This window comes from Mollisia scopiformis (genome assembly GCF_001500285.1).
Source record: "Mollisia scopiformis unplaced genomic scaffold LY89scaffold_4, whole genome shotgun sequence".
Lineage (NCBI taxonomy): Eukaryota > Fungi > Ascomycota > Leotiomycetes > Helotiales > Mollisiaceae > Mollisia > Mollisia scopiformis.
The window spans coordinates 1,568,011-1,592,161 of NW_017263584.1; the positions used below are offsets into that span (position 1 = coordinate 1,568,011).

General features: G+C 49.2%; 8 protein-coding genes across 8 annotated transcripts; 2 read left to right on the forward strand and 6 right to left on the reverse strand.

Annotated features, from left to right (window-relative positions):
- Positions 1–1,337: 1,337 nt before the first annotated feature.
- LY89DRAFT_576764 (uncharacterized protein) lies at positions 1,338–3,539 on the reverse strand (the record flags this gene model as incomplete). Its single annotated transcript, XM_018208852.1, has 3 exons — positions 1,338–1,509; positions 1,567–2,419; positions 2,471–3,539. 3 exons carry the CDS (start codon positions 3,537–3,539, stop codon positions 1,338–1,340), a joined length of 2,094 nt encoding a protein of 697 aa, XP_018076445.1.
- A 2,794-nt stretch (positions 3,540–6,333) lies between these two features.
- Positions 6,334–8,060, reverse strand: LY89DRAFT_393512 (30S ribosomal protein-like protein S7). The gene is made up of 4 exons (XM_018207209.1): positions 7,989–8,060; positions 7,633–7,930; positions 7,246–7,548; positions 6,334–7,148 (listed from the first exon to the last, which is right to left on the reverse strand). The coding sequence occupies exons 2-4, from the start codon at positions 7,879–7,881 to the stop codon at positions 6,699–6,701; spliced, it is 1,002 nt and encodes a 333-aa protein (XP_018076446.1). The 5' UTR covers positions 7,882–7,930; positions 7,989–8,060; the 3' UTR covers positions 6,334–6,698.
- A 646-nt stretch (positions 8,061–8,706) lies between these two features.
- On the reverse strand, positions 8,707–9,104 carry LY89DRAFT_576512 (uncharacterized protein; the record flags this gene model as incomplete). The annotated part of the gene is made up of 3 exons (XM_018208840.1): positions 8,707–8,882; positions 8,941–9,000; positions 9,050–9,104. 3 exons carry the CDS (start codon positions 9,102–9,104, stop codon positions 8,707–8,709), a joined length of 291 nt encoding a protein of 96 aa, XP_018076447.1.
- An 862-nt stretch (positions 9,105–9,966) lies between these two features.
- LY89DRAFT_393538 (uncharacterized protein) lies at positions 9,967–10,856 on the reverse strand. The gene has a single exon (XM_018207210.1). The coding sequence runs from the start codon at positions 10,706–10,708 to the stop codon at positions 10,217–10,219; it is 492 nt and encodes a 163-aa protein (XP_018076448.1). The 5' UTR covers positions 10,709–10,856; the 3' UTR covers positions 9,967–10,216.
- Positions 10,857–11,626: 770 nt separating this feature from the next.
- Positions 11,627–12,727, forward strand: LY89DRAFT_576094 (2-nitropropane dioxygenase-like protein; the record flags this gene model as incomplete). Its single annotated transcript, XM_018208824.1, has 3 exons — positions 11,627–11,669; positions 11,725–12,536; positions 12,590–12,727. 3 exons carry the CDS (start codon positions 11,627–11,629, stop codon positions 12,725–12,727), a joined length of 993 nt encoding a protein of 330 aa, XP_018076449.1.
- Positions 12,728–13,671: 944 nt separating this feature from the next.
- On the reverse strand, positions 13,672–14,767 carry LY89DRAFT_575944 (pectin methylesterase; the record flags this gene model as incomplete). Its single annotated transcript, XM_018208818.1, has 3 exons — positions 13,672–14,306; positions 14,357–14,630; positions 14,678–14,767. The coding sequence occupies 3 exons, from the start codon at positions 14,765–14,767 to the stop codon at positions 13,672–13,674; spliced, it is 999 nt and encodes a 332-aa protein (XP_018076450.1).
- A 159-nt stretch (positions 14,768–14,926) lies between these two features.
- Positions 14,927–18,048, reverse strand: LY89DRAFT_694485 (putative MFS toxin efflux pump; the record flags this gene model as incomplete). Its single annotated transcript, XM_018216707.1, has 10 exons — positions 14,927–14,931; positions 15,756–16,470; positions 16,619–16,931; positions 16,981–17,016; positions 17,072–17,165; positions 17,242–17,357; positions 17,405–17,448; positions 17,503–17,579; positions 17,630–17,687; positions 17,776–18,048. 10 exons carry the CDS (start codon positions 18,046–18,048, stop codon positions 14,927–14,929), a joined length of 1,731 nt encoding a protein of 576 aa, XP_018076451.1.
- Positions 18,049–21,070: 3,022 nt separating this feature from the next.
- Positions 21,071–23,924, forward strand: LY89DRAFT_694479 (QDE2 protein; the record flags this gene model as incomplete). The annotated part of the gene is made up of 3 exons (XM_018216706.1): positions 21,071–22,082; positions 22,130–22,377; positions 22,425–23,924. The coding sequence occupies 3 exons, from the start codon at positions 21,071–21,073 to the stop codon at positions 23,922–23,924; spliced, it is 2,760 nt and encodes a 919-aa protein (XP_018076452.1).
- Positions 23,925–24,151: the final 227 nt, after the last annotated feature.

Sequence of the window (24,151 nt, forward strand, 5' to 3'; positions counted from 1 at the left end):
CAGAGGGCGGCGGTGAATCAAGATCAGATCAGGGTGCTAATTCAACATGGAAAAGATGGACACTGAGACAATTTTTCCTCGTCCCATTTATAGCAGCGCTAGGGAAGATATCAGACGCCACCCAATCTGGGATGAAGGGCTGGGGTACGTGGATATGTCATCTGGGATACATGGCTTGTGTTCCTCGTCTATAGGTTGTCACTCGGCCCTGTTGTAGAGACTTTGTCTCGAGGCAATGTTTCCAGACTCATTTCACCTGACGCTCACCGATAACCCAAAGCGGTGCTCGTGCTGAGCTCCAGACCTCCTTGGGCAGTCTGGCAGATAACAGAGAACCCTGTTTGGCAGTTGGGTGAGAGACAAAGATGTACTCGGCAAGTCCAAGTAGACAACCCGAAGTTTCCTTTCGAAATATCATTCGCCAGAACAGCAAAAGCGGCCACTCAGCCTTGCGATCCGGTGCACACACCTAGTAGGTGGAAATCCGGTGACTCAATAACAGCAGAAGCAGGGAAGGGACGTAAAAGAGGCACGCGGATAAATCTGACCGGATCTGCCTTGGAAAGGGTGGTAATATGAAGGCGGTGTTCTGTTATCTTGAAAAGATCATGTGGGGTGCGTTGATAAGCGGAGAGCAGCTGCCTGCGATCATGCAATCGCTCGAAAGTGAGACTGGCAGGTGATTTTTGCAACCAAGAAAAAGCAGCAAATCAATTTAATCAAACATCTCCGCCATTGGCTTCAGAACTACCCTGCCGTCCAAGCGAGTGAAACATGGCACTTGCCCGCCACCAGTAGAAAACTTGGCAAATCGCACTTCGAGTCGTGATGTTCCTTTTAACTTCAGATGTCCGACAATTTTGGGAGAACTATCAAGCCTACCTGTGACTTTGACCCTCAGATCCAAGCCGACCCATGCGATTCCCGAATTGAACAAGGAGCTGGAGCAAAACCAGTGTCACGTGTCATGCTGGAGCATCATACCAGAGTAAATCAGAGTGGTAGATTTATCATCGAAGCCAGAGCCATTGCAAACGTGGAGATCAGCCACCGTCGGAGCCCTTTCACAAATGTGTATGCTAGCTCTTCCTCATTCCGAACCCGTAGCCATGACGCCAGAACTCAGCCTCCGACCTCCAACGCCAGTAGAAACACTATCCCGAGTGCTACCAGATACCCACCCCATCGCCGCAATATCGGCGGGTTAGATGACAAATCCATTGTCAAAGCAGATAATTCTCCACCGCTTGATACAAACATCGCTCGCTCGCTCGAGGTGAAGAAATTCGTTGGTTGCTTGAATATAGACGCGCACAAAAAGACTCACACACATATGCCTAGTCAATCTTTGCTGAAGCCAGGCTTTTGACTACCGGGTTCGCAAGATTATTGGCAAGACGCACAGGAGGACGTTTGTACTTGGTGTGTTTACGGAGACGCTTACGTGCAACCATAACAGGGACCGAGGACTTGGTAACGAGGTAGTTGGAAAAGGAACCAAGGATAACACTATGCGGAGGTTAGCTAAGCCGGGACTCATCTCATCTATCGACAGTGAAGTCTTACCCTTTGAGAGCACTCCTTCCTCTACTGCCCAAGATCACTAACGTAGGAGAGATGAAATCGATCACCTCCGTGATCAAGTGCTTTGGACTCTTGCAATGGATAACCTCGATAACAACTTTTACTTGAAGCTTCGTTTTCCTAAGGAGTTTTGCGACCCTGTCTGTGATGTCTTGCACAGCTCTGTAGCGCTCCTGTTCTGCTTTGGGCTTGTCTCTGCCCATTGGACTAACCGTCTCACTACTCGTCTCCATTCCAGAGCCATGGCCCAGAGGGCTTGGAGTGTGGACAGGGTTGAGGTTAGGAGTAGAGACGGAAGGTCGTGCAGATGCTGCAATAGCAGAAACTTGATCTTTTTGGAGGGCATCATCCGCACTTCCGTCGTTCGGCGCAATTCCAAGTTCTTCGTCCACGCAATAAATTGCAAGAAGTGTATCACCGTCTCGAAGAACCGTCCCAATCGTCCATTCCAGAGCATGAGCTGCTTCTTCGCTAAGATCAGTAGCTACTAAGTACTTTCGAACCCGACGATGATTCTCTTGCGCTTCTTTCTGCATCTGTAGGAACTCGCCACGGTAGATAGTCCGTACACAGCGACTGGTAGCAGGTGTGGAAACGATCGAGGTCATGTTAATCGACAACTTTTGAGCACGTTTGATATCCGTAAGATCAGCTTCGGTATCTGAATCTACTGGAGTGTTAAGTCCTGACGTTGCATCATCAAAGCTGGTGTTGGGGTGGACACCGGGCTTACTAGTCTTGAGAACTCTGTCACCAGCAGGAGTGGTAACTGTGATCTCAGGCTCTAGCAGTGACCGGACTGAATGATCGTCGTGCTTAGCTGCAATCTGTTGACCTGCCAAGAATATCAGTCTCATGGTCTTTCGAGATGAAAAGAGGCCCTTACGTTCTTCCTCAGCTGCAGCCATGAGACTGAGGGCTGTCCTGGGTCCTTTGGCTCGTCCCATACCGAGAGTTGACTTTTCATTGTCGCTGCCTTTCCTCATGGTCTTCTTCCTTCCACGTCCTTCTTCATCAGAATCGTCGTCGCTGCTAAGTCCATGCTCGCCGTCTGCAACCGTATAATCTTTCTGTAGTCTAGATCCCGAAGGCCCATCTCCAACATTGTTAGCTGCCCGTCTACGCTGACTTTTCTCTGCCAAAACGGACAAACCGCCCTTAGACTGGGCAAGGTTGGCGTCAGAAAGCTTTCGATACGCATTGTTTGAATCGATGACAGTGCCATTGTCTAAAACAAGGTCTGTGTCTGATCCTAGCGAGGGAGAGCTTGACCGCAAACTGAAGCGGTTGTGAGGAGACTTCGACTTGGAGTTGCCCATTCCGATACCCGTGCTTGCAATGGAATGTCGTCCTCTATCCCGGCTCCCAAAGACTTCTGACATGGCATTTGGTAAGGAGGATTTCTTTCCGCCTTGGGTATTTCGTTTTGGCATAACAGCCCCGAGATTAGTTGGTAAGTACCCAGAAAATTGGTATGCGTCTTCTTTCCTTCCAGAGGATGATCTTGGACCAAATTCCGAGGGCCGTGAAGCAGCATCTGACAAGCTTCTTGGGTGCTGTGTCTTGGTTCTCTGATTCGGATCTGTAGGTGATGTCTGGGCGCTTCTGGTCGAGACGGTTGTATGCACCTTCTCATTACTACTGCTATTTCCATTGCTGTTGCTGCTGACATCCAGCATACTTCGAATTGGGGGAGGAGACAGTGGCGGACTGGTAATATCTAACATACTTCGTACAGGTTTTCGTGTAGAGCTGGGTGATCCACTTCCAGCTGATGAACGTCTGACAGAAGGCGCATCACCCACATCAAGCATGCTTCGTACAGGCATTCTTTGGTTGGCGAATGGCGAAGAAGCGCGCTCGGCGGCTTTTGCAGCAGCTTTAGCTTTCGAAGAAGCCTCCAGTAGAGCCAGAACATCTCTACGCTCTTCGTCCAACATTGCCTCCAACGACATAGTCTTGTTCGCCATGGTTCTTAGCCTCGAGAGCTTGCGCTCCGGGGAGTTTTCGCGGAAAGTGTAACTTCGAAGAGACAATATGGAATAGGTTGAGACTATTCGGGTGCACTCAGAGCAACAGAGGCCCCAAAGATTGGCGTTATCGTGGGTAGATAATTCTTGACCGTTCGAGGAATTTGATAGCTGTCTGCATCGTGGATTGTGGATTCGTCCTTCAAACCATGTCTACCATCAAGGTGTTGTCTGTTGATTCCTGTGTAATACGCAAGTCGGTTTATTCGATCTCGAGAGGTGGATGTTTGTGAAATCGAAAGGTATACCTGTCAACAAGGTTTAGTGAACTGAACTCTGGTATGCACACGTTTCTGATGTCGAAGATTGTGTGGTCAAGGATGATTGCACGTACCGTACTGCCACTACAACATCCGGAAGGCACGGGTCCGTGTTGCGCAATATGGCTTCTTGGAGACTGAAGAGAGTGATGATAACAGATGGAGTTGAAGATTCGAATGGAGAATAAGCAACCTGCAGACCGGCGGTTGGTTGAAATGCAAGTCGTCGCCGTACTTGTAGCTGTACGTTGGTGGTAAGGCAAAGCAGCTCACTTTCTCTCCAGTCTAGCGTAGTGTAGGTTTCCGGGCGGGGATGAACCCCTAGTGATTCAGGCCAATGGGACCCAGGTGTCCGCTTCGGCCGCAGCAGCGTAAGCCTAGACGGGTATGAGAGATTCAAAAGAAAGAATGATAATGACGAACAACCATAATAAGAACACCACCACACTTTCCGTCGCAAAGTGCTCGCAAGACGGGACCTCGTTCTTCCTTTTGAATGACAATAACGGGTCTCTTCATTAACGTTCAGCAAATGAACATCAACCGTCCTTATGCCCTCTCCTCTTGGCTCCAAAGATCATCAACACCACTCGGAATTCATCAATGTCAAACCTAAGATAGTCTCTGTACACAATCGAGACATCCGCAACATGCACCCCTCTTTGACGCCCCGCAAGTCCGCAGTTCGCGCCGAACAAGTCAACTCGAGTCAAGGGCCGAACATCTTGCAAAGTATCAGGTACAGAAGACGGTCATTGTGAACCACTCTTTTTCTTTGCATAGTTCCTCCGAAAGATGCATTCAAACAGGGACGAAAGCCGCGACGGTATTATTCAAAAGCAACTCTCTCCTGAAAGGCGTCCACTTCAAAAGCAAAAAAAAGTCCCCCTTATCTTCGTTCGAGCTGCGCCTTCCCGTGAAGAGATGCCCAAAGGCTTACCCATCAGCTCCCGCATTGGCACCGTTCCTTGGCTCCAATGCAGCTGAGCAGGCACGGCGTGTTTATTTCCCATTCGCTGCTCACTATACAAGTGGACTCTTAATTGCATACATTCATGACTCCTGCCTTGCCAAGAACAACAATTACTCGCCAGACCCAACACGAAAGAGAAAGAAAAGAGCTCAACAGAACGATGTGTCAGATTCAGCCTTCCTGATAGCTGTGTAACATCCTGCTTCTGCTCCTGCATCGCGTGCTCGCGCTCCTCCACTCCTGAAAGCACGTGCAAGGTGTGGGAAATGCAGGCATGGGTATGACTTGCATAGATATGTAGGTGGAGGAAACAGATATCACATCTCTTACTTGTCCGGGCCTTTTGCGCCATCTTGGACTCCCCGGTTTCTGCGTTTCTAGGCCTTTATCAGATCATCCTTCGTGCACAACCGCCGAAAGTCGGAAGCTTGCTTTGCATATGCTTTTCTAATTTTGCATGTGTTTTGGCTGAATATCAATCGTCCTGGTCAGCGTTCAGAGCGATATAGCTTTCTTTCAGGATTCAGGGTTGTCAGTTTTCCTCGGTCACTCGAAAGTCATGAATGCCTGACTTTTTGAAGGATTTTCTATGTCCGAGAGCTCACAAGAGTCAATTGAGTTTGAAGTAGCCCAAATAGTAACATCTCGGAATTACTTTACTATGTGCAGACAAGGTCTGTAGAGACGGTTAATTCTCCACAAATTTCGGCAACATTTGAAGTTCATGTTCTTTTTGACTTGTCTCCTGCAATGTGCAGTTCAAAGTCATGGAATCTCGGAACATGATCCGGCTAAGTGTTCCCTGTTCATCCAAGGAGAATCACATCATTCAAGCTTTCAGAGTCAGCTTTCACAACTATGTTTTCAAATTGAATGGCAAGTTTCAAGGACGACAGGTGAATCAAATGTCATGTAGTCATGTCAAGCTTCCAAGCCTCAATGGTGGACCCCTAATATATTTTCTGACAAGTCGGTCCCGAATATCATCACTTCAAGCCACCAAAAGAGTGGCTTATGGACCCCTAATCGATCTATCATTCTACAAAAGCTTCAAACACAAAGTCTCAGGGCTCAAAGTCTACGATCACATCCTCGAGCCCAAACACGTACCTGAACAATAGATCAGATCTCAACCCACAACGTGCTGATCAGATAAATCGATCACATCTTCCCTTTTTCCTCACGCCCACATCTCGGGCTGGCCCGCCCGCCCGTCAAAGCTCCGAATACTGCTCAGATCACCGCCGTACATACAGTAGTACACTGACATCACTACTTTCCTTTTTGCTACAGCACAGTACATACCCACAATTCCGCTCAGGAAAAAAAATGCGTGGAAAGGACAAAGGCAGCTTTGTCTGTTTCTTTTGATACCATTGTTGAAGCGTGGGAAAGGAAGGATAGAGCTACTGATTGATTGATACGTACACGCTGGGAGATTCCGTTCCGCTGATCGGCCGGGCAAAGAAGCAATTTGATGGGAAAGTAAGTAGCTGATAGCTGGGTTTTGAATGTACGATAGAGCTAATGTAGTATCGGGAAGTTACGTTCTGATTCTTGACTAAGACTCTAGATTAATTTTGAGTTTCCACATGCAATGTTGAGTGATCAAAGGCGGGAAGTGATGAGGGACGGGAGGAGGATGGATGAGCTCTATGGAGAATTACCAAATTGTATAGACCGGACGATTACCTCTTGGTGTTCTCGACAGAGGGTTTGATGTGCCAGATTCGTAGACTAAGCTCCCGAATCAAGATGCAAAATTATTAGGTAGACAGACGTGAAGAAGTACCTTTCATTGAGGCTTCCGAGTATACAGTATGATACAATTCCAAACCACCGCCAGACCGATCATAAAGACCGCCTTCCGCGTACCCCATAATTCAAGTTTGCTCGCGCCGATGTTCCCGTCTTATGTACCAACTGCCTCCTCTCCCAAACACCGCTCTTCCCCTCCACCACACTAATAATCTCGTCTGCAAACCTCTGAGCGAATTGTCCCTTCCCACTACCCCTCGATTTCTTCTTGCTAGCTGCATCCAAGATCCATTGCACAGCCGTCCGCCTCCGTTGTTGCAATCCCAGCGGGACGGGAATCTGAAGCGCGGCTCCACCACCCGCTGCACCACGCTGAGACCGGATTCGCAGCAGTGGCGCAACGGAGTCGATGGCGAGAGTCAGGTAGCCGATTGGATCCAGTGGAAGGTGGGAAGGCGGCGGAGAACCGGGGAGTAGAGGACGGGAGGGATTAGGAGTTGGAGGAGGGGCTGTGCGGAGCTGGTTTAATATGAAGGACATGTTCTATTGAAATACTATTAGCATCTTGAGTCTGAAGGGAGGAAAAGGTTCTGCGCAGCAATTGACCGCAGAAAAGAAATGTAGAAACTGACGAGCCTACCCTTTGAGCAACACTCTTCTTGCCGTGCCTCATGATGAGGTTCGTCACTTGGTTTACCACGGGATCGTACCTGCGCTTGAAGTTGAGGTTGCTTGCCAGTGGCAATTGCGGTATGCCGTATTTGTGTCCTACTGTGACTGGGTCGGAGCCATGTCCTCCTGCTGCGATGTTCTCCATTTGACCCAGAGCCAGCAGGTTCGCGAAGGTGGTTAGGTTGTCATTGGCACTGGCTTTTGAGCCATCGATCTCCTCCTTGATGACTTCTGGGGCTTTCTCTTTGCCCTCTTCATCTCGTTCGAGGATCTGTTGAGTAACGATCAGAATGTGTATCTTTGAGAAACGCTGATGTCATGGCTCTTGTATACAGCTCGAGGGTCTGCCACGTACTTCTTGAACAGGTGTTCCTTGGCCGATATCAGGCTTCGTGCCTCCTGTGATTCTGGACATCTCCTGCTCGTATTCGCTCACATGGCCCTCGACATTTTCATTTGGGCCCGACGGAGGTTGATCCTTTTCGTCGGCATATCCCCTCCGTGAAACCGCATTGAGGATTCGAGGTTGTTGAGAGGCAATCGAGGGCCTCGATCGAATAGCCAGCGATCGGCCTGCACCGAGTATGTTCAACCGTGGTGGCATGGTGACGTTGGTGGGAGAACAGTTGTCATCGTACAACTTTTGGATAAAGCTTCAAAATATCAGTTAGTCTAGTTGGGTGCCTGACAATCGAGGCATTGAGAACTTGCGGGTTGCACAAAATGAACAAGCATGGACCGAGCGACCAGGGACGATCGTCGTTCGTTTTGACAGCTACCGGGATGTTGGAAATTCTGGTATGACCTTCGGCATAGAAAAGTTTCTTTCTCTCAGCACGGTAACTGAGCACTTGACCAGGCCGCTAAACACGTTTTACATCGACGCATTGCAGGCATCTTGAGAAGTTGACGTTGATCGGGAAAGATAAAAAGTAAGAAGGTCAATTGATCATCAAGACACATCGCTTCCAAGTCACAGATTGTCTGGATTCGTTCTTGGTACTTTTGGAGGAGATCTAGGTTAAAAACAATTGGGTTCACGGGAAAACCCCACTGCTCAGAGTCGAACTTCTGACATTGCAAGATTTCCAGTCAAGTTGAAAGATCCAAAATTGTAAAAGCAAGTCACTCAATTCTAGAAAAGACATGGAGCATCTTCGAATCTAAAATTTTCCGTTCCTTTTTTGAAATAAAGAGACCCAATGTCCGAGAATCATACTCTCTCAACTCCAACGCCTTTGCCGCCTCGTTGATGGAGACTGAAGCAAATCCGACGCCCAAAGCCACTCGTGTTGCGCCATTCCATGCTGTACCATCCCTTATGGTGACCCTTTATAGCTCTCATATCCTACACGCCTGTGCGACTCGTTCATTGAAGTGGTGTCATGTCATGCTGTGGTGCTGACAATGTGATGGTGTGCTGGCAGGTCTACCAGCCAGTTCGACTCTGGGAAGGAGAACTTGGGGTCGATCCATTGAGGTGCTTCAAGGCCACTTCTGCAGCATCCTCCTTCGCATTGTTGACGTGTTGTCCATCGTACCAGAATCGAGCGGGGATGTTTTGTCCTTGCACCGTGACGGTGCTTGACCATGCGGTTCGTCCACCTGTTCAGATACAAGTCAATTGACTTTCCTGAATCAATTGAGAGTGTGGATGGCATACCTCGTCTGTCAGACATGATCTGGAATACCGGTGGATGTATCTGAGCTTCACGGCACTTCTCTGCTGGTTGTCAGCAACAGCCATTGGCCTCTGAATTCGATTGCTTTACCTTCCAATCTCTCCTGCCATGTAGCAGCACTAGAGCCGTAGCCAGAATAAGACATTGCTGTTGATACTTGTCGACAACGAGAGAGAACGACTACAAACAGAGTGCTTTCTGTATAGCTCAGGATGCGGAGCCGAAACAGTGGAGGTGCGGGTATCGGAAAAGGCGTTATGAGCTGCAGAAAAGGTGGCTCGAGGGAGTACTTATAGAAGGGTGTGCCTTTGGAAAAGGACGAGGAGGAAGCTGGGGTATTGCAATGAGGTGGCAGTCAGACTATGAAGAGAGATGAAGGAAAAAGCTTGCTGCGTTTGCACTTCCGTCCATGCAACTGCAACACGGCTACTAGACTCACGTCTGTTTCGGCATAATGCATCTAAACAGATGGAGGAACGTATTCGAAGAAGTAACGTCGATCAGCCGAAAAAACATAGGGCCGTGTGTGCTGTCTCCATCGGTGGCATACCACAAGTCGTGTACTACCATGCCGAATGACCATCGGTAAGATGCCAAAAGCAATATGGGCTTTTGACAAAATTATACTAGTGGAAATGCAAAGCCAGCGCTACAGACTCTTACAGCTTCCTGCAGATGGCAGCCGTCATGGGACATTGGAAAAAGAGGGTCGTTGGGCAGTGTGTGTGAGGAAATCCAAGGCGGGGAATTGATAGGAGTAGGAGATAGCCCAATAAGCACAATCTCACTTTGCGTCTGGAGTCTGGGACGGAGGTAGGACAAATCAAGTACTATCCCTCTCTTTTTCTCAAGACTTTGACGCATTGTCAATGCTGGTGAGACTCGATGTATATTTTTTGTAATTTCGTTGGCGTACGAGGACATCGGTTTGCTTTTGTCTGAAAAAAAATAAAAAATACGGTTGCTGATCCTAGGACTTTTCAAACACAGGTGTGCGGATATGAAATCCAAATCAGAATCTGCATCGGCCTGCTCTGGGCCCAATTACCACTGGCCGCTTGTCGGACGAATCTCAGACTTTGGTTCTGTGATGGTCCATGGAAGCATCTTCGACGTCTTTCTGGTGCTGCAGCGGACGCGGTGTTTTGCATCTCATCTGGTATTCCCCGACTACTGTCCATTTCCGAGACAAGTCCATCGATCGAGCTACACTGCAGGAACGGGTGGCTACATAGTTTATACGATGAACTGCTGGTGCTAAGCCCAGGAAGCCCCTTGATTCGAGCTTTGAATTGCGGAGAAACCCATGGACTGGTGACCGATGAAGGTCCTGTCCACCCCTAAGCAATCAGCCCTGCGACTTGCATCTCTGTCCTGATCAGCATGTACAGGTAGTATGTAGATGCCAACGTGATCACCAAATCTACACCGCTTTGCCAATCTGCACCGCGAACCCGACAGACTGGAACCCAAACAGCGTCCTGGACAGAAGGAATTATGGCCCGGACGCAGCGTGAACCCAAAGTCTGACCACTCATGCATTACCGTTCGCAATGTCCCAGAAGCAAAAGGGCACGCACGATATGGTCTGAACCCGCAACTGCAAGCCTCTTTCTTCGTTAGCAGATTACCAAGCCATGGACTGATGATGGGTGCTGCTCTTGTCTCGGGGAAGCAGGCGTTGTTCGAGCCAATTCCTGGTTCCTTGAAGTGTGAAGGGTCGTACAATTCGTCGAGCGTACCGCGCATTCATCGTTAGCCAGTCGGACGACGACCCTTGACTCCCAGCCACAGAAAGCTCAAGCCATTGGCAAGTACAATCGTGCGCATTGAGAATTTGTTGATGATACACCATTTTGACGACGACGACGACGACGACGCGGACGTTGCTCAAGAGAAGAAGAAGGATTTCAATCGCTGCGTGGCGACTTGAGACGAAGCCAAGTAGTCTATTAAGATTGCAGCCTTGATTAAAAGCTCCCGTTTCGGACAGCCTCATAAACCAGCGCATCGTTCCAGCATTGATGCCCAAGTGATACAGCCTTCATTTTGGCCCTGAGTAGCTTCCCAGAGAGGGCAGCCTATCGTGATACAGCATGATGCGAGTATTGACCGGAAGTTGATAGCCGTTCAGGGACCGTTTCCAGTTGAAGAGTTGGGTGTAACATTGGAACATTGGAACAATTATGGTAGCAATTCGGAGGGTACGAGAGCGGATGAGGTGGAACGAGCAGATGTCACCCGAAAGAGGTGAAGTTCTCGAAGAATTCCATTCAGGTTGGAATTGCTCCTGCCACACGTGATTTTTCCAAGTCATGTCAATTGCGCTGAAGACTCTACCCAGGTAGCCTTCAGCTTTCTTCGACGGTGTTCAATCTCCCAGAAGTAGAGATCTTTCTGACCTCGTGCAAAAACATCACGAGTGAATTATCACAGCAGGTGACCGAGGACGAATGAGTAATCAGGGTCTTTCACAGGGCATGGCGGCCTTGCTTAGCCGTCTCCGTGCCTCGGCTTTGGGGATCGTGGGGAAGAGCGGGAGCTTTTGTCAACACGAACTGACATAAAATGCCTGATTCTTAACAACACCACAATAGATGCTACATAGAACATAGACCAGATCTCCTTCCTATCACACATTAGAATACTCCTACACCTTCACACAAAATGCCTTTCAACACAAAATTAACCAGAGCGTTAGGAATCAAAAGTAAGCTCAATGGCCTCTGCAACCCTTCACATGTGCTGACTCGAGCCGTTTCCAGTTCCCATCGTCCAAGGTGGCATGCAATGGGTAGGATACGCCGAACTCGCCTCAGCAGTGAGCAACGCCGGCGGCCTGGGAATCCTCACTGCCCTCACGCAACCCACGCCCGAGGACCTGCGAAAGGAGATCCGGAAATGCAAGACGATGACCAAGAACCCATTCGGCGTGAACATCACGCTCCTGCCCTCGATGAACGCCCCGGACTATGGAGCATACGCACAAGTCGCCATCGATGAGGGCATCAAGGTCGTGGAGACGGCGGGGAATAGTCCCGGTCCGGTCATCAAGAAATTGAAGGCGGCGGGGATTATTATTTTGCATAAATGTACCACGATTCGACATGCTCAGAGTGCTATCAAGCTTGGTGTGGATTTCTTGAGTATCGATGGCTTTGAATGCGCAGGACACGTTGGAGAGACGGATATCACGAACTTCATTCTCCTCAGTCGAGCGAGACAATCGCTTGATGTGCCGTTCATTGCTTCGGGCGGGTTTGCAGATGGTCAGGGGCTGGCTGCTGCTTTGAGTTTGGGTGCGGAGGGGATCAATATGGGGACTCGGTTTATGTGTACGGTTGAGGCGCCGATTCATGAGAATATCAAGAAGCAGATTGTCGAGGCGCAGGAAACGGATACGGAGCTTGTGCTAAGGAGGTGGAAGAATACGAGCCGGTTGTATAAGAATAAGGTTACTGAGGCTGCGACGAAGATTGAGAGGGAGAGTACAACGGGGAAGTTTGAGGAAGTTGCGCCGTATGTGAGTGGGAAGAGGGGACGGGAAGTTTTTATTAATGGGGATCCTGATTATGGAGTAAGTTTCTCTCTTGAACTTTGATAGTTTGGATACATGCTAACCGCTTGTAGGTCTGGACTGCTGGTCAAGTCATTGGACTTATTCATGATATCCCAACGTGTGATGAGCTCGTCAAGAGAATTGAGCGAGAGGCAGAAGAGACTTTGAGTAAAGCATCAGCGCTCATTGTTCCTGCTAGTAAGCTCTAGTTGCATTTTAAGAATAGAATAGCTTGCTGCTTAGAAACCATCGTCCAAGAATTCTTCAGCACGTGTGAACTAACATCAATCTCAATTACTTGCTGATAAACTACTCTGTATTGTTGAACGATTATATGCAAGATACTAACGAGCAAAGCCAAGATAAAAAGGGGTTCGGTTCGTCATAGCCTCAGGCGCAAGCAAGATGAAGGTTTCCTTCTATTTCAAAAGTCTTCAAGGAAGTCCCATTTACTGCTTGAGTAACCGCTAACTTCCTATCATCATTCAGTCAATAACACCACAGAACGATTCCCTCTCATTGTCTCTCCTAGCACATGATCCGGAACTCAACTTCCCCTATTAAAACCGAAACTAACATACCTAATATCCAAACTTCGATTCACCCCCTCCCAAATAAAAGCCCCATCCTCAACCTCATCTTTCACATCTAACTCCAGATAAGCAAATGTTCGCCATCTCACGAGTTAGCAGCCCCTCAGGATCTAGATGTTTTCGATAGCGATTGTACCTCTGTCTTCCCTTATGGGGTCCTGGAATATGGAAAATTGACGAGCCTTGAAATCACGCAATAGCTGTGGTGTTGGAGATTCTCCCGCCTGGGAGGATTGAGTTTTCCTGTTGGGGTTTATGAGCTTTTTGACTTTTATTTTATTTTTCCATTTTATATATATTTATGGTTTTGGCTGAAAGGGGAGAGGTCTTGAACTCCTTTCCATCTGGGATCTCGAAAACTTTTCCCTCCTATTTGTCGCACAAACTCTAGAACAATGTTATCTCAATTTCTGATTATTACAGTACCTTAAGATCTACATTCTCCTTCACTCTTGGATGGACTTTTAAATTCTTGGAATTTTGACAGCAAATCGAATCTATTTCCTGAGAACAAATCTTCATCAATTACTATCTACCATCCCCATCTCCCCCACCTCTTCTCAATAAAACCCCCAATCAATCCACCCCGTATTCCCAAACCTCCCCGTCCCCTGATACTGAAAGACCTTCTGCGGACTACTGTACGGCGCCCACCCACTCTCATTCAACTGCACATCAAACCTCGCCACCTCCCTCCCCGTAACGTTGTACCCCGGCCCAAAATCCCTATACTCGGCTTGCAACGTATAATTATCATACCGCGCCGGATTCCAATCAATAAACCCCGTACTCAAAATCGACGCATCGAGATACGTCCGCGCGAAAATCGCCCGCATGTTAGCATTCCACGGCCTGCCCAGCGCGCACTTGCCCTTGATGACCGCCGCGATCGACGCGTTCGCTGCGTGCACGGCCGAGTCGACGATGTAGACCCCGTACTTGTTCTCGAAGGTCGTGTTGGTGCCTTTCCAGGCCGTGATGCCGCCCCCGCAGTTGCGGAGCAGGATGGAGCATGATTGTACCCATAGGGTGCCGAAGCCGTAGAAGAAGTCCGTCTCGCCGGCGATGGTGCTGCTGTGCATGTAGGCGTTGCCGAGCTTGCCGACGTAGATGGTGTCTTGGTAGGAGTAGAAGCCGGTGTAGTAGAAGCCGCCGTTGGCGTAGGAGATGGAGAGGGCGAGGGAGGGGTCGTCGGCTGGAGGAGTTGTTAGCTGGATGGAGGGAAGGAGAAGGAGGGAGACGGACAGTAGGGTGCGTAGTCGTTGATTAGGTTCAGGTTGTAGGTTCTGAAGTCTACGCAGCCGAAGGGGGTGTCGGCTGGGACGGCGAAGCCTGTCGTCCCGCTGCCGGTGAGAGAGGCGTTGAGGTTCGGTGCTATGGTTAAGGTGCTCGTGAAGGCGTTGTCGAGACCGGTGACGGCGATTGCTCGCCAGATTATGTTGACTGTGTTGTAGGACTGATTCATGGGGTTCATAGTTTGACCCAAAAGATAGGTTGGACCCCGGCGGGTGACGTTCACCTATTGATCGTTAGATACACCAAGAGATATTATGGAGGAAAACATACTTGCTCCGTATAGTTCCCCGACGCAATAAGAACAATATACGTATCCGTATTATTCGGCAACGAAGCCACAGCTATCCCACCCACATACATCAGCACCTATCCATCTTCCCAAGCAGCAAACCACCAAGTATAAAATATATCTCACCGGACTGCACAGTCTTAAACTTCGAGCTGGCACTCACAAGCACAGTGCGCTCCTGATCACAGCCCTGCATGGGATCTCGAGAGTATGCTTGACATCCATGGCGATCATTCTGATTGCCGATATCCCACGCAGAAACTAATACGCTGAAGAAAAGCGTCAGAAAGCAGAAGGAGAAAGCTATTCTCGCCATCTTGGAAAGAGCTCAATTGATAGCAAACAAACAGAACAAAGAGAGAGAGAGAGAGAGAGAGAGAGAGAAAGAGATCCATGACTTCATGAACGAATCTATTTATTTATCACCCAGCATCGGAAAAACTGCTCCAGTCCCCAAGGATCTGGATACCCATGCCCTTGCCGAAAGCTTGATGCCATATTCAACCGCGCGGATGCTCGTGGTTGGATGTCAAAGATTGACATGCAGGTACTGGGCCAGGCTAGGATAGATTGGGTATGGTGTGGAGAGGGGAGAGAACGTGGAGAAATGGGTGCGGAGGCGGGGGACGGGGGCGAGATTTGCCGCCAATCGGGAGGAGGTGGGGAGGTGGTGGGGTGGAATAACTAATTTCCTGACAGGGAGCTTTTGGGGTGGTGATGATGATGTGGGAGGAAGGAAGGGAAGATGATTGTGGTTGATGTGATTATGGTGGTGTAGAGAAATTTGAAATTGGGCCAAGGGGGGCGATAGGCAACACGTGATGGCTTCCTTCTATTCCTAAATTTGCTGTAGAACATGAGATTTGGGTGTGGATACATGTATATATATATATATATATATGTACTTTTATATACCACCCTACGCTAAATGGTATCAACTATAAACCTAGAATCAAATATCGAGTAGAGATACACTACCAACAATAATATACAACTCTCCATCTCTCTCTTCCATATACACAATCCACTACACAACCGGCACAACCCCCTTCTCCTTACCCCTCTCCTGCCCATGCCCCTTTTTAACACTCTTCCACTCCAACCCACACGCGCAAAAGAACGCCGCAATAGCACACGCCGCCGTAATCCAAAACGTATGCCTTAGCCCATCCACATACGCCCGCAACACCGCCTCCAACTGCCCCTCCTGCCCCATCTCCTTCAACAGCGTCCTGATCTCCGTCGCGCCACTGTGCAGAAAAGCCTGCGCGTCCAACGCCGGCGCGTACCGCTCGATCCCCGACAGCAGCCCGTTCTGGAACAGCGTTTGCGCGACCGAGATGAACAGCGCGCCGCCGAGGGATTGGAAGAAGGATACGCATGCGGTGGCGACCGGGACGTCGACCAGCGGGAGCACGGTTTGCACCGTGATAATGGCGCCTTGGAAACCGACGCCGATGCCAGCGCCTGTGAGCACTTGGTACCCGAACCACATGCCGGTGCCGGTGTTGAGGCCGAAGGTGGTGATGAGGCCTGCGCCGATAGAGAAGAGGACCATGCAGACGAGCATGATGGGGACGTAGTAGCCGAGGGCGGTGATGAGGCCGCCGGTGGCGATGGAGGAGAGGACGGTGGTTATGAGGAGAGGGAGCAATTGGATGCCGGCGTGGGTCGCGGAGGAGCCTTTGACGGATTGGAAATAGATGGCGAGGTAGAAGATGAGGGCGAAGAAGGCGGAGCCGAAGAAGAAGCCGAAGGCTAGAGCCAGGACGACCTGTTTATTGTGTCAGCTAAGGAGAGTGCTATTCAGAGACGTGAAAGTTCCACATCATCCACAGCTTGTGATCTTGAAAATATTGAATCTAGCACGAGCAGTGAGGGGCTGTGAACAATTCTCGGTAATAAAAAGGAGTCAAACTCACATTCCGATCCTTAAACAACCTAGGAGGCAACGTAGCTTTATCTCCCAACCTCAACTGCGAATAAACAAAAATGATCAACATCCCCCCAAATCCACAGAACAACCCAATAATCCTCGAATCTTTCCAAGGATAGGTCGATCCTCCCCACTGTAGAGCTAACAGCAGCATGATAACGGTAGGGATGATTAGGGCAGCGCCGATGAGGTCTAGCTTGAGGATTCTCTGGACGTAAGAGAGCTTGTCTGGGTTGTTGTCTCGGTCGATTTTGAGAACGAGGAGGATTACTACAATGGCTATGGCGCCGATTGGGAGGCTGAGAGTTAAGTTGGCGGAGGGCTGGAATTAGAGGAAGGGAGGGTTACTTGATGTAGAAGCACCAACGCCAAGAGACCTTATCACTGCAATTCAAGTCAGAACGTGTGTTGATAGGGAAGTAGTCGAGACGAGACTGACGTGAAAACTCCTCCCAAAAGAGGTCCAGCTACCGACGCAATACCCCACATGCCACCAATGAGACCAAACGCCGCTGGTCTTTTTCGAAGCGGTACTGTTGATATCAATATCCAAAGATCACAGTAAAGAAAGGGGCAATAAATCAAGCGAGGAAATGTGGGTCAACTTACAACAATAGGCGAGAATGACAACCGCACCAGAGAAGAGACCTCCTGATCCAAGACCAGCAATAGCTCGTCCTACAATTAGAGCTTTGCTTGTTGGCGCGGTTGCGCAGACGAGGGATCTGATGTTTGTCAGTGATGGATGGAGGATAGTGATAGGATGACGGACCCTAATTCGAAAAGTGCAATGGCTACGATGAAGGTGCTTTTGATCTGTATCAAGGTCATTTTGGGTTCAGAGTAAGCGAGGTGTTATTGAGAACTTACGCTGAAGATTGTGTAGATGCGTCCAAAGGTGGGTTGGAGAGCTGTTGTGGTGAGGAGATATGAACTGCCATACCAGCCTGGTTGGAGGTTAATGACTTATGCCTTTTGGAGGCTTTGAAGCGCAAACCTATGTCTTGGATACTGTTGAATTTGTCTGTGATTTTGGGAATTGCTGTAGAGATAATCTAGAAGTGGAATCAGCTGAGGACTTAGATTGATGTGAGATGCTCTCTTCCACCCAAAAGGGCGGGAAATAATGAATTGGAGCCCTACCGTTTGATCAAGAGCTACCAAAAAGACAGCTAAACAGAGGGCAGAAAGAATAACCCATAATTTGACACCATGCGGGTACTCGACACCGTCCTCATTATCCACCTCTCCTTCAGCTGGCTTCTCCGCCACAATCTCATCGTCCTTGGTTTCTTCTAGATCCGTCTTGGACCCATCTTCTCGTTTGCTTGTCTCCATGTCCATGTCTTTGGGTTCTTCGAAGGTTGTCTCACTTGCCGAAGTGGCTTTCGACCCTCGCCCCTCTTCCTGCACCATGATGATTATTTGTACAGATTGCCGCGGAAAGACTGGTCAGTTGTCATATATACAAACGCAACTAGGCGCCTAATGATCTGAAGAAAGAGAGGTTTGATTTGTAAGAAGCTGCAGATTGGAAATTTTTGATTTTTATATGAGAGCTGGTCACGATTGTGGTTTTCAAAGTCATGCAGGGTTGTTTGAGGATGCCGACGCATTTGATTGGCTGCTGTGGCCAAGCCAAGGATTTCCCGTGCTTGCGGACTTGCAAATGGAAAATGTGCGGGCTCGAAGGTGCACCGAACCCCGATCTTTCTTACAACGAGGTACGTATTGACTTTCTTACTTGTCCCAATGCTGTCCATGTGAGGGTGATCTGCTCAAGATCGTGACATGTGCGGAAGGGACGATAGAACGCAAGAAGAAGTCCGAAATGGACTAGGACAATCAATGATGACTCCGAAAGTCGAGCCTGATGTGCTGGCGGCGCTGGAGCACTTACCCGAGCATTCTTCGATGGCGGTCGGCATCGCACAGCAGCAAACGGATGCTCAAAAGATACAGAGGCCGCCTGAATATTGGCAGACTGGATAAGAGATGGTGTGATGCTCAGGCAGCAGCGAAGCAACGCATTCTGTGTAACGCTTTGGGACGATCCAAAGCCTGCAACGGGACCATTGCCATGGATCAGGCATTTATTTATCTTGAGCCACGATCGTAGATGAAGGCTGTGGAAGAGAATCGTAACTCCAAAAGAATGCAGTAAGTCGGAAGCGGTCCTTACAATCTCCCCAATTGTTTCGGGCAAGAATTCTATGTTTTCTGTCACTTCGAGTCGAGTGAGAAGATGGATGCCGAGGACAGCAGAAATATGGTGGTGCCGCTGTAATCTTACCATTTTCCTGCGCCTCCCAGACTCGTGTTCAAGTTACCGTACAGTACTCTAGTACAAGTATCACATATCACTTCGGGAAGCAATTGCGAGCAGGCTTGCCGGCAGCATCCCGAAGCGGCCACCGAGTGCCACTTCCCGGCCAATTGAGGGAATTGCCAGAATTGAAGGACGTGAGTGGCAGATCAAACAAGATGGCTGGGATTCCAAGGATTCCAAGGATTCCACCAGGACTGGACTGGACTGGACTGGACTGGACTGGGATCTTGATGAGGAGCCACGTGAAGACGTGCCATTCAACGCGCAGCCCCCAGCCCAAGCGGGGCTCATTGAGCGCTCCGGCAGGCATCCAGCGTCATCTGCATATGCAAGTTGCAACAACAAACAGAAATTCCCAAACAATTTCTCGCACAAAAAACAAAAAAAAAGTATCAAAGCAATCTCTGTCATTTTTCTCTAGAGTCTCATGCAATAACCCGCGCGCCATATCGAGAGTCTTAATTCCTCCCTTTCTTTTGCTGGGCATAAGCTGAAAAAGAAGAGGAATTGCTCGCCCAGCAGCTAGTATCACCGGAAAGCCTTCCGACCCACCCTGGTCCTGTGGGAAGATCACACCAAACCTGCCTTTTGACTTTCACACCGCTTTGAGAGCTCCTCTTTCCCCCAATTCTCGTCGTCGCAGTCGCAGTCTCGTTCACTTCTTTACAGTACTTCGCTTCGACTACTGCCCATCTATCCGTCAATCAGCGTGCACTCATTTCCCTTTTCTTTTGCCGTCGTCATCTTTCGTCTCTTCTGAGACTGTCTCTCCACCCCGCAACAATTTGCACCACCTTTCGCAACAAGGCTGGAGCCTCATTACAAGTTGCAACAAACGCATCAGCATCGACATCTTCTGTAGCCAGAACATTACTCTGGGTGAGTCTATTCGCTTTCATGAGGTTGTTTGCCATCTATCCAAGTCACTGATCCGCGCGCGTTTCACTTCCCCTTCTAAGAGAGATACACCACTCACTTCACTTCGCTTTCAGAGGGGCACAGTTCTCTGGATTGCTCGCATGATCTCCTTTGTCCAGAAACTGCAGAGCTGCAGAGGCCCGATCTCGGAAGTTGGTACGTATCAACAATTTTCTTCCGCCGACAAGTCGTGACGGGCCGGCCCTGAGCCTTCCCCGCCCGCCTTTCCCTTCCTTCCTTTTTCAACTACACACAATCTGGGGTAGTTCCTGCTGAGAAGGAAACACGCCATCTCTATATTTACCCAGACGACTGAAGGTTATTTCTTCTCCTTCTACCTTCACCTCGATTCGCTCAAGATTCCCACTCGATATAAAATATCTCCCTTCCCCTACATCTTATCCCTTCCTCCTACAACCTTCCATCTACATTCTTTCATCCACTTTCAACGCTTTTGCCTTTCCAGCATTCTGATTCTGGCACAGACAATACCTGAACAGCAATCTCTTGGCATTTGCTTCTGCAGACAACCTCTGGTAAGTGTTCCTTGTCTTCAGCATAATTACAACCCATCGCCTTTAGCACTTGCACTCCTTTAGCGTCTGTCATCTTCATCTCGTTGTTGTCGATTACTTCATATCACCTTTGTTGATTTGCTTTCGCCGATCTTTCAAATGCTAATTATTCACCATCGCTCAGATTTCATCCCATCCACAAGTAAACGAATTACCGCATTTGGCGTCATTGTCTCTCGACAGTACAACCGCTCTCGTTTCGAAAACGAGTGACTGCGGGTCGGACACGCGAACCGTTACCCTCAAATCCAATACATATCACATCAACAGACATTGAGACATCGAGATGTCTGGTCGTGGACGTGGCGGCTTTGGTCGTGGAGGCGGGGATCGAGGAGGTGGTGGTTACCGTGGTGGCGGCGGTGACCGCGGAGGAGGATTTCGAGGAGGACGCGGTGGTGGTGCTCCTCGCGGAGGTGGTGCTGGATCTGAAATACGAGTGTTCAGGTAGGCATCAAACATTCTGATTATATAATTTATCTAACACAGGGACAGAGATCCGAACGCTCCTGCCGGATACCCAAATCATGATGCCGCTCTTGCTACCATTGAGGATGGCTTTATGGCCAAGTCCAGAGGCATCGGGGCTATCGCCAACCTGTCAACCGGTACCCAAATGCCCCAGCGTCCAGGCCATGGCACGCTTGGGAAGAAGTTACTAGTCTACGCCAATTACTTCAAAGTCAACTGTCCTAAAGACCTGTTCCTGACTAGATATAACATCGAAATCAGTCCAGAGGCCAAAGGAAAGAAGTTGAGCCGAGTGATTCATCTCCTTCTTGAGATGCCCGAGTTCGCTGGAGAGACCATTGCGACTGAGTGGAAGTCGTTCATTGTCTCTACCAGACCATTGAACATTCCACCAGATTTTACCACTCAGATCCGTTATATGGCGGAGGGGGAGGACGAACCTCTGGAGAGATTCACCACTTACTCCGTTCGACTGGTGACTCCTCTCTCGTTTTCAGTCTCCAACCTCGTCAACCATCTTGCGTCTGTCGAACCTGGCCCTGGTTACGATCAAAAGGCCGAGATCATCCAGGTCTTGAACGCTGTTCTGGGCCATCATCCCCAATCCCATAATGGTGTCGTTTCCATTGGCCAAAACCGACATTTCAGTTTGGATAGGGCTCAAAGCAACGCCAACAACATTAAAGTACTGGGCGGTGGACTGGAATCACTTCGTGGCTACTTTCAGAGTGTTCGCCCTGCTACCGGAGGTCTTCTCCTTAATGTCAACGTCACTCATGGCGTGTTCATTGAGCCTGGCTTGCTCAGTCTTCTGTTTCCCAAGTTGGGCACCGGGAACAAGATCACATTGAATAAGAAGATGAAGCTTGTTCGTGTTCGCGTCACCCATATCCCGCCCAAAAAGAACAAGAAGACCAATGCAGATATCCCCAAAATCAAGACAATTTCCGGCCTCGCTCACCCTCAGGACGGTCGAACGTTGGCACACCCTCCACAAGTTCAATCCCAGGGCGCGGGGCCCAAGAACGTCAAATTCTGGCTCGATGCACCCCCACCTGCTGCCAAGCCTGTCGGTAAGGGCAAGAAGTCTCCAAGATCGTCTGGACAGGCTCTTCCATCAAACACGTACATCAGCGTGTTTGACTACTTCAATAGAAGTGAGTTCAACCTTCATATATTGTACCATAAGCTAACATCCTTTCAGGATATCCGGCAATTCGATTGGATGAACGTCATCCAGTTGTCAACGTTGGAAATCGAGAGAACCCGAGTTACCTTCCTGCTGAAGTCTGTGTGGTACTTCCCGGACAAACAATCAAGCGCAGACTGAGCCCCGACCAGACTGCCAACATGATCTTGTTCGCATGCCGCAAGCCATGGGAAAATGCGAACTCTATCATTGGTGATGGCAGAGAGGTGTTGGGTCTCAATCGCTCTGCCGACTCTATGGCAGTAAGTACTTCTCCTTAGTCCCTAGGACGTCTTGCTAATAACCGTAGTCCAAGATGGGCTTGGTCGTTGCCGCCACTCTGTTGACAGTTGCAGCTCGAGTGTTGGCTTCTCCTCAAATCCTGTACAAGTCGCCACAGAACAAGGAGATGACATTGTCTCCTCGATTTGGTTCCTGGAACATGGCAAATATCAAGTTTCACCTCGGCAGCAATCTCGGCCCCTGGACCTACATATACTTCACGTCGAACAGAGGTTACGATCGATTCAATGAAGCTGATCTCAACCGCACCGTCCTGAACTTCCAGGCTTTCTTGACAAAATCTGGAATCAACGCTGGAGGTCTCATCCAGACACCGCCTCCTCCAACCATTCCACTCTTTGATGGTGAAGAGGCTCGCAATGATGCCACCATCAATCAAATTTTCCGACAAATGCACCTTGCTCAGAAGGGACCAAAGCCTCGATTTGTGCTCTGCGTCCTTCCCTACAACGATGTTGCCATCTACAACAGCATCAAGACTGTGGCGGATACCAGAGCTGGAATCCATACCGTCTGCGTCGTTGGTCAGAAGCTTATGAAGGATCAACGCCAAGACCAGTACTTCGGAAATGTCTCCCTCAAATTCAATCTTAAGGCTGGCGGCATCAATCAAGTCTTGGCTAAAGACAAGATGGGCGTCATTGGCGAAGGCGAGACCATGGTCGTTGGTATTGATGTAACCCACCCTTCTCCTGGATCGAAGGAGAGCGCACCGAGTGTTGCTGGGATTGTAGCCAGCGTCGATAAGTTCCTTGGCCAATGGCCTTGTGACTTCAACATTCAGGAAAGCCGAAAGGAGATGGTTTCCGCTCTTGAAGGCATGATGATGTCTCGTCTTGCTTTATGGCAGAAGCACAATAATGGCAATCTGCCAAAGGCCATCTTGATCTATCGAGACGGTGTTTCTGACGGACAGTACCAACATCTCTTAGATCAAGAGCTTCCCTTGATCCGCAACGCATGTCGGCAAAAGTATCCTGCGGATGCCACAAAGCAAGGTTTCCCGAAGATATCCATCATCGTCTGTGGAAAGCGTCATCATACCCGTTTCTATCCCACCACCGAGGCTAATGCAGACCGATCATCCAACTGTGAACCAGGCACTGTTGTCGATCGTGGAGTGACCGAGGTGCGCAATTGGGACTTCTTCCTCCAACCTCATGCATGCCTGCAAGGTACTGCTCGCACTGCGCACTACTATGTCATCCTTGACGAGATCTTCCGGAGCCGAAGAGTCAAACCACCTCATCAAAACCCTGCTGATGCTTTGGAGGAATTAACTCACAATATGTGCCATCTCTTCGGTCGTGCCACAAAGGCTGTCAGCTTGTGTCCTCCGGCATACTATGCTGATCTCCTTTGCACTCGGTTGAGATGTTACTTGTCTGACCAATTCGACCCTAATGACACTTCAGCTACCCCAAGTGTTGCTAGCGGCGCCACCACTCAAACCAATCTTGACATCAAGATCCCCGACAATCTGAAAGACTCGATGTTCTACATCTAGTCTAGTCAGGACCAACCGTCAACGACCGTCACGAATCTCTTTGCTTCCACATTCGATTTTCGACCCTAGTCACGGCCTCTCATTTACGACTTGCATACCAGAAGATACGAACGATTCTCTACACCCTCTTTGTCTACGGTAGCCCACGGAGTTTTCGTCAGCGATGATCATTGATGAAAGAGACAACTCCTTTACCCGTCTCTTGGTATGAGCGAGCGTTTGCTTTT

Coding starts and splice junctions, on each gene's coding strand:
- LY89DRAFT_393512 (XM_018207209.1), bottom strand. CDS start 7,881: ATGCCACCACGGTTGAACATACTCGGTGCAGGCCGATCGCTGGCTATT. Junction 7,549..7,632: donor AAGGAACACCTGTTCAAGAA/GTACGTGGCAGA, acceptor GTTACTCAACAG/ATCCTCGAACGAGATGAAGA. Junction 7,149..7,245: donor AGAAGAGTGTTGCTCAAAGG/GTAGGCTCGTCA, acceptor GTATTTCAATAG/AACATGTCCTTCATATTAAA.
- LY89DRAFT_393538 (XM_018207210.1), bottom strand. CDS start 10,708: ATGCGCGGTACGCTCGACGAATTGTACGACCCTTCACACTTCAAGGAA.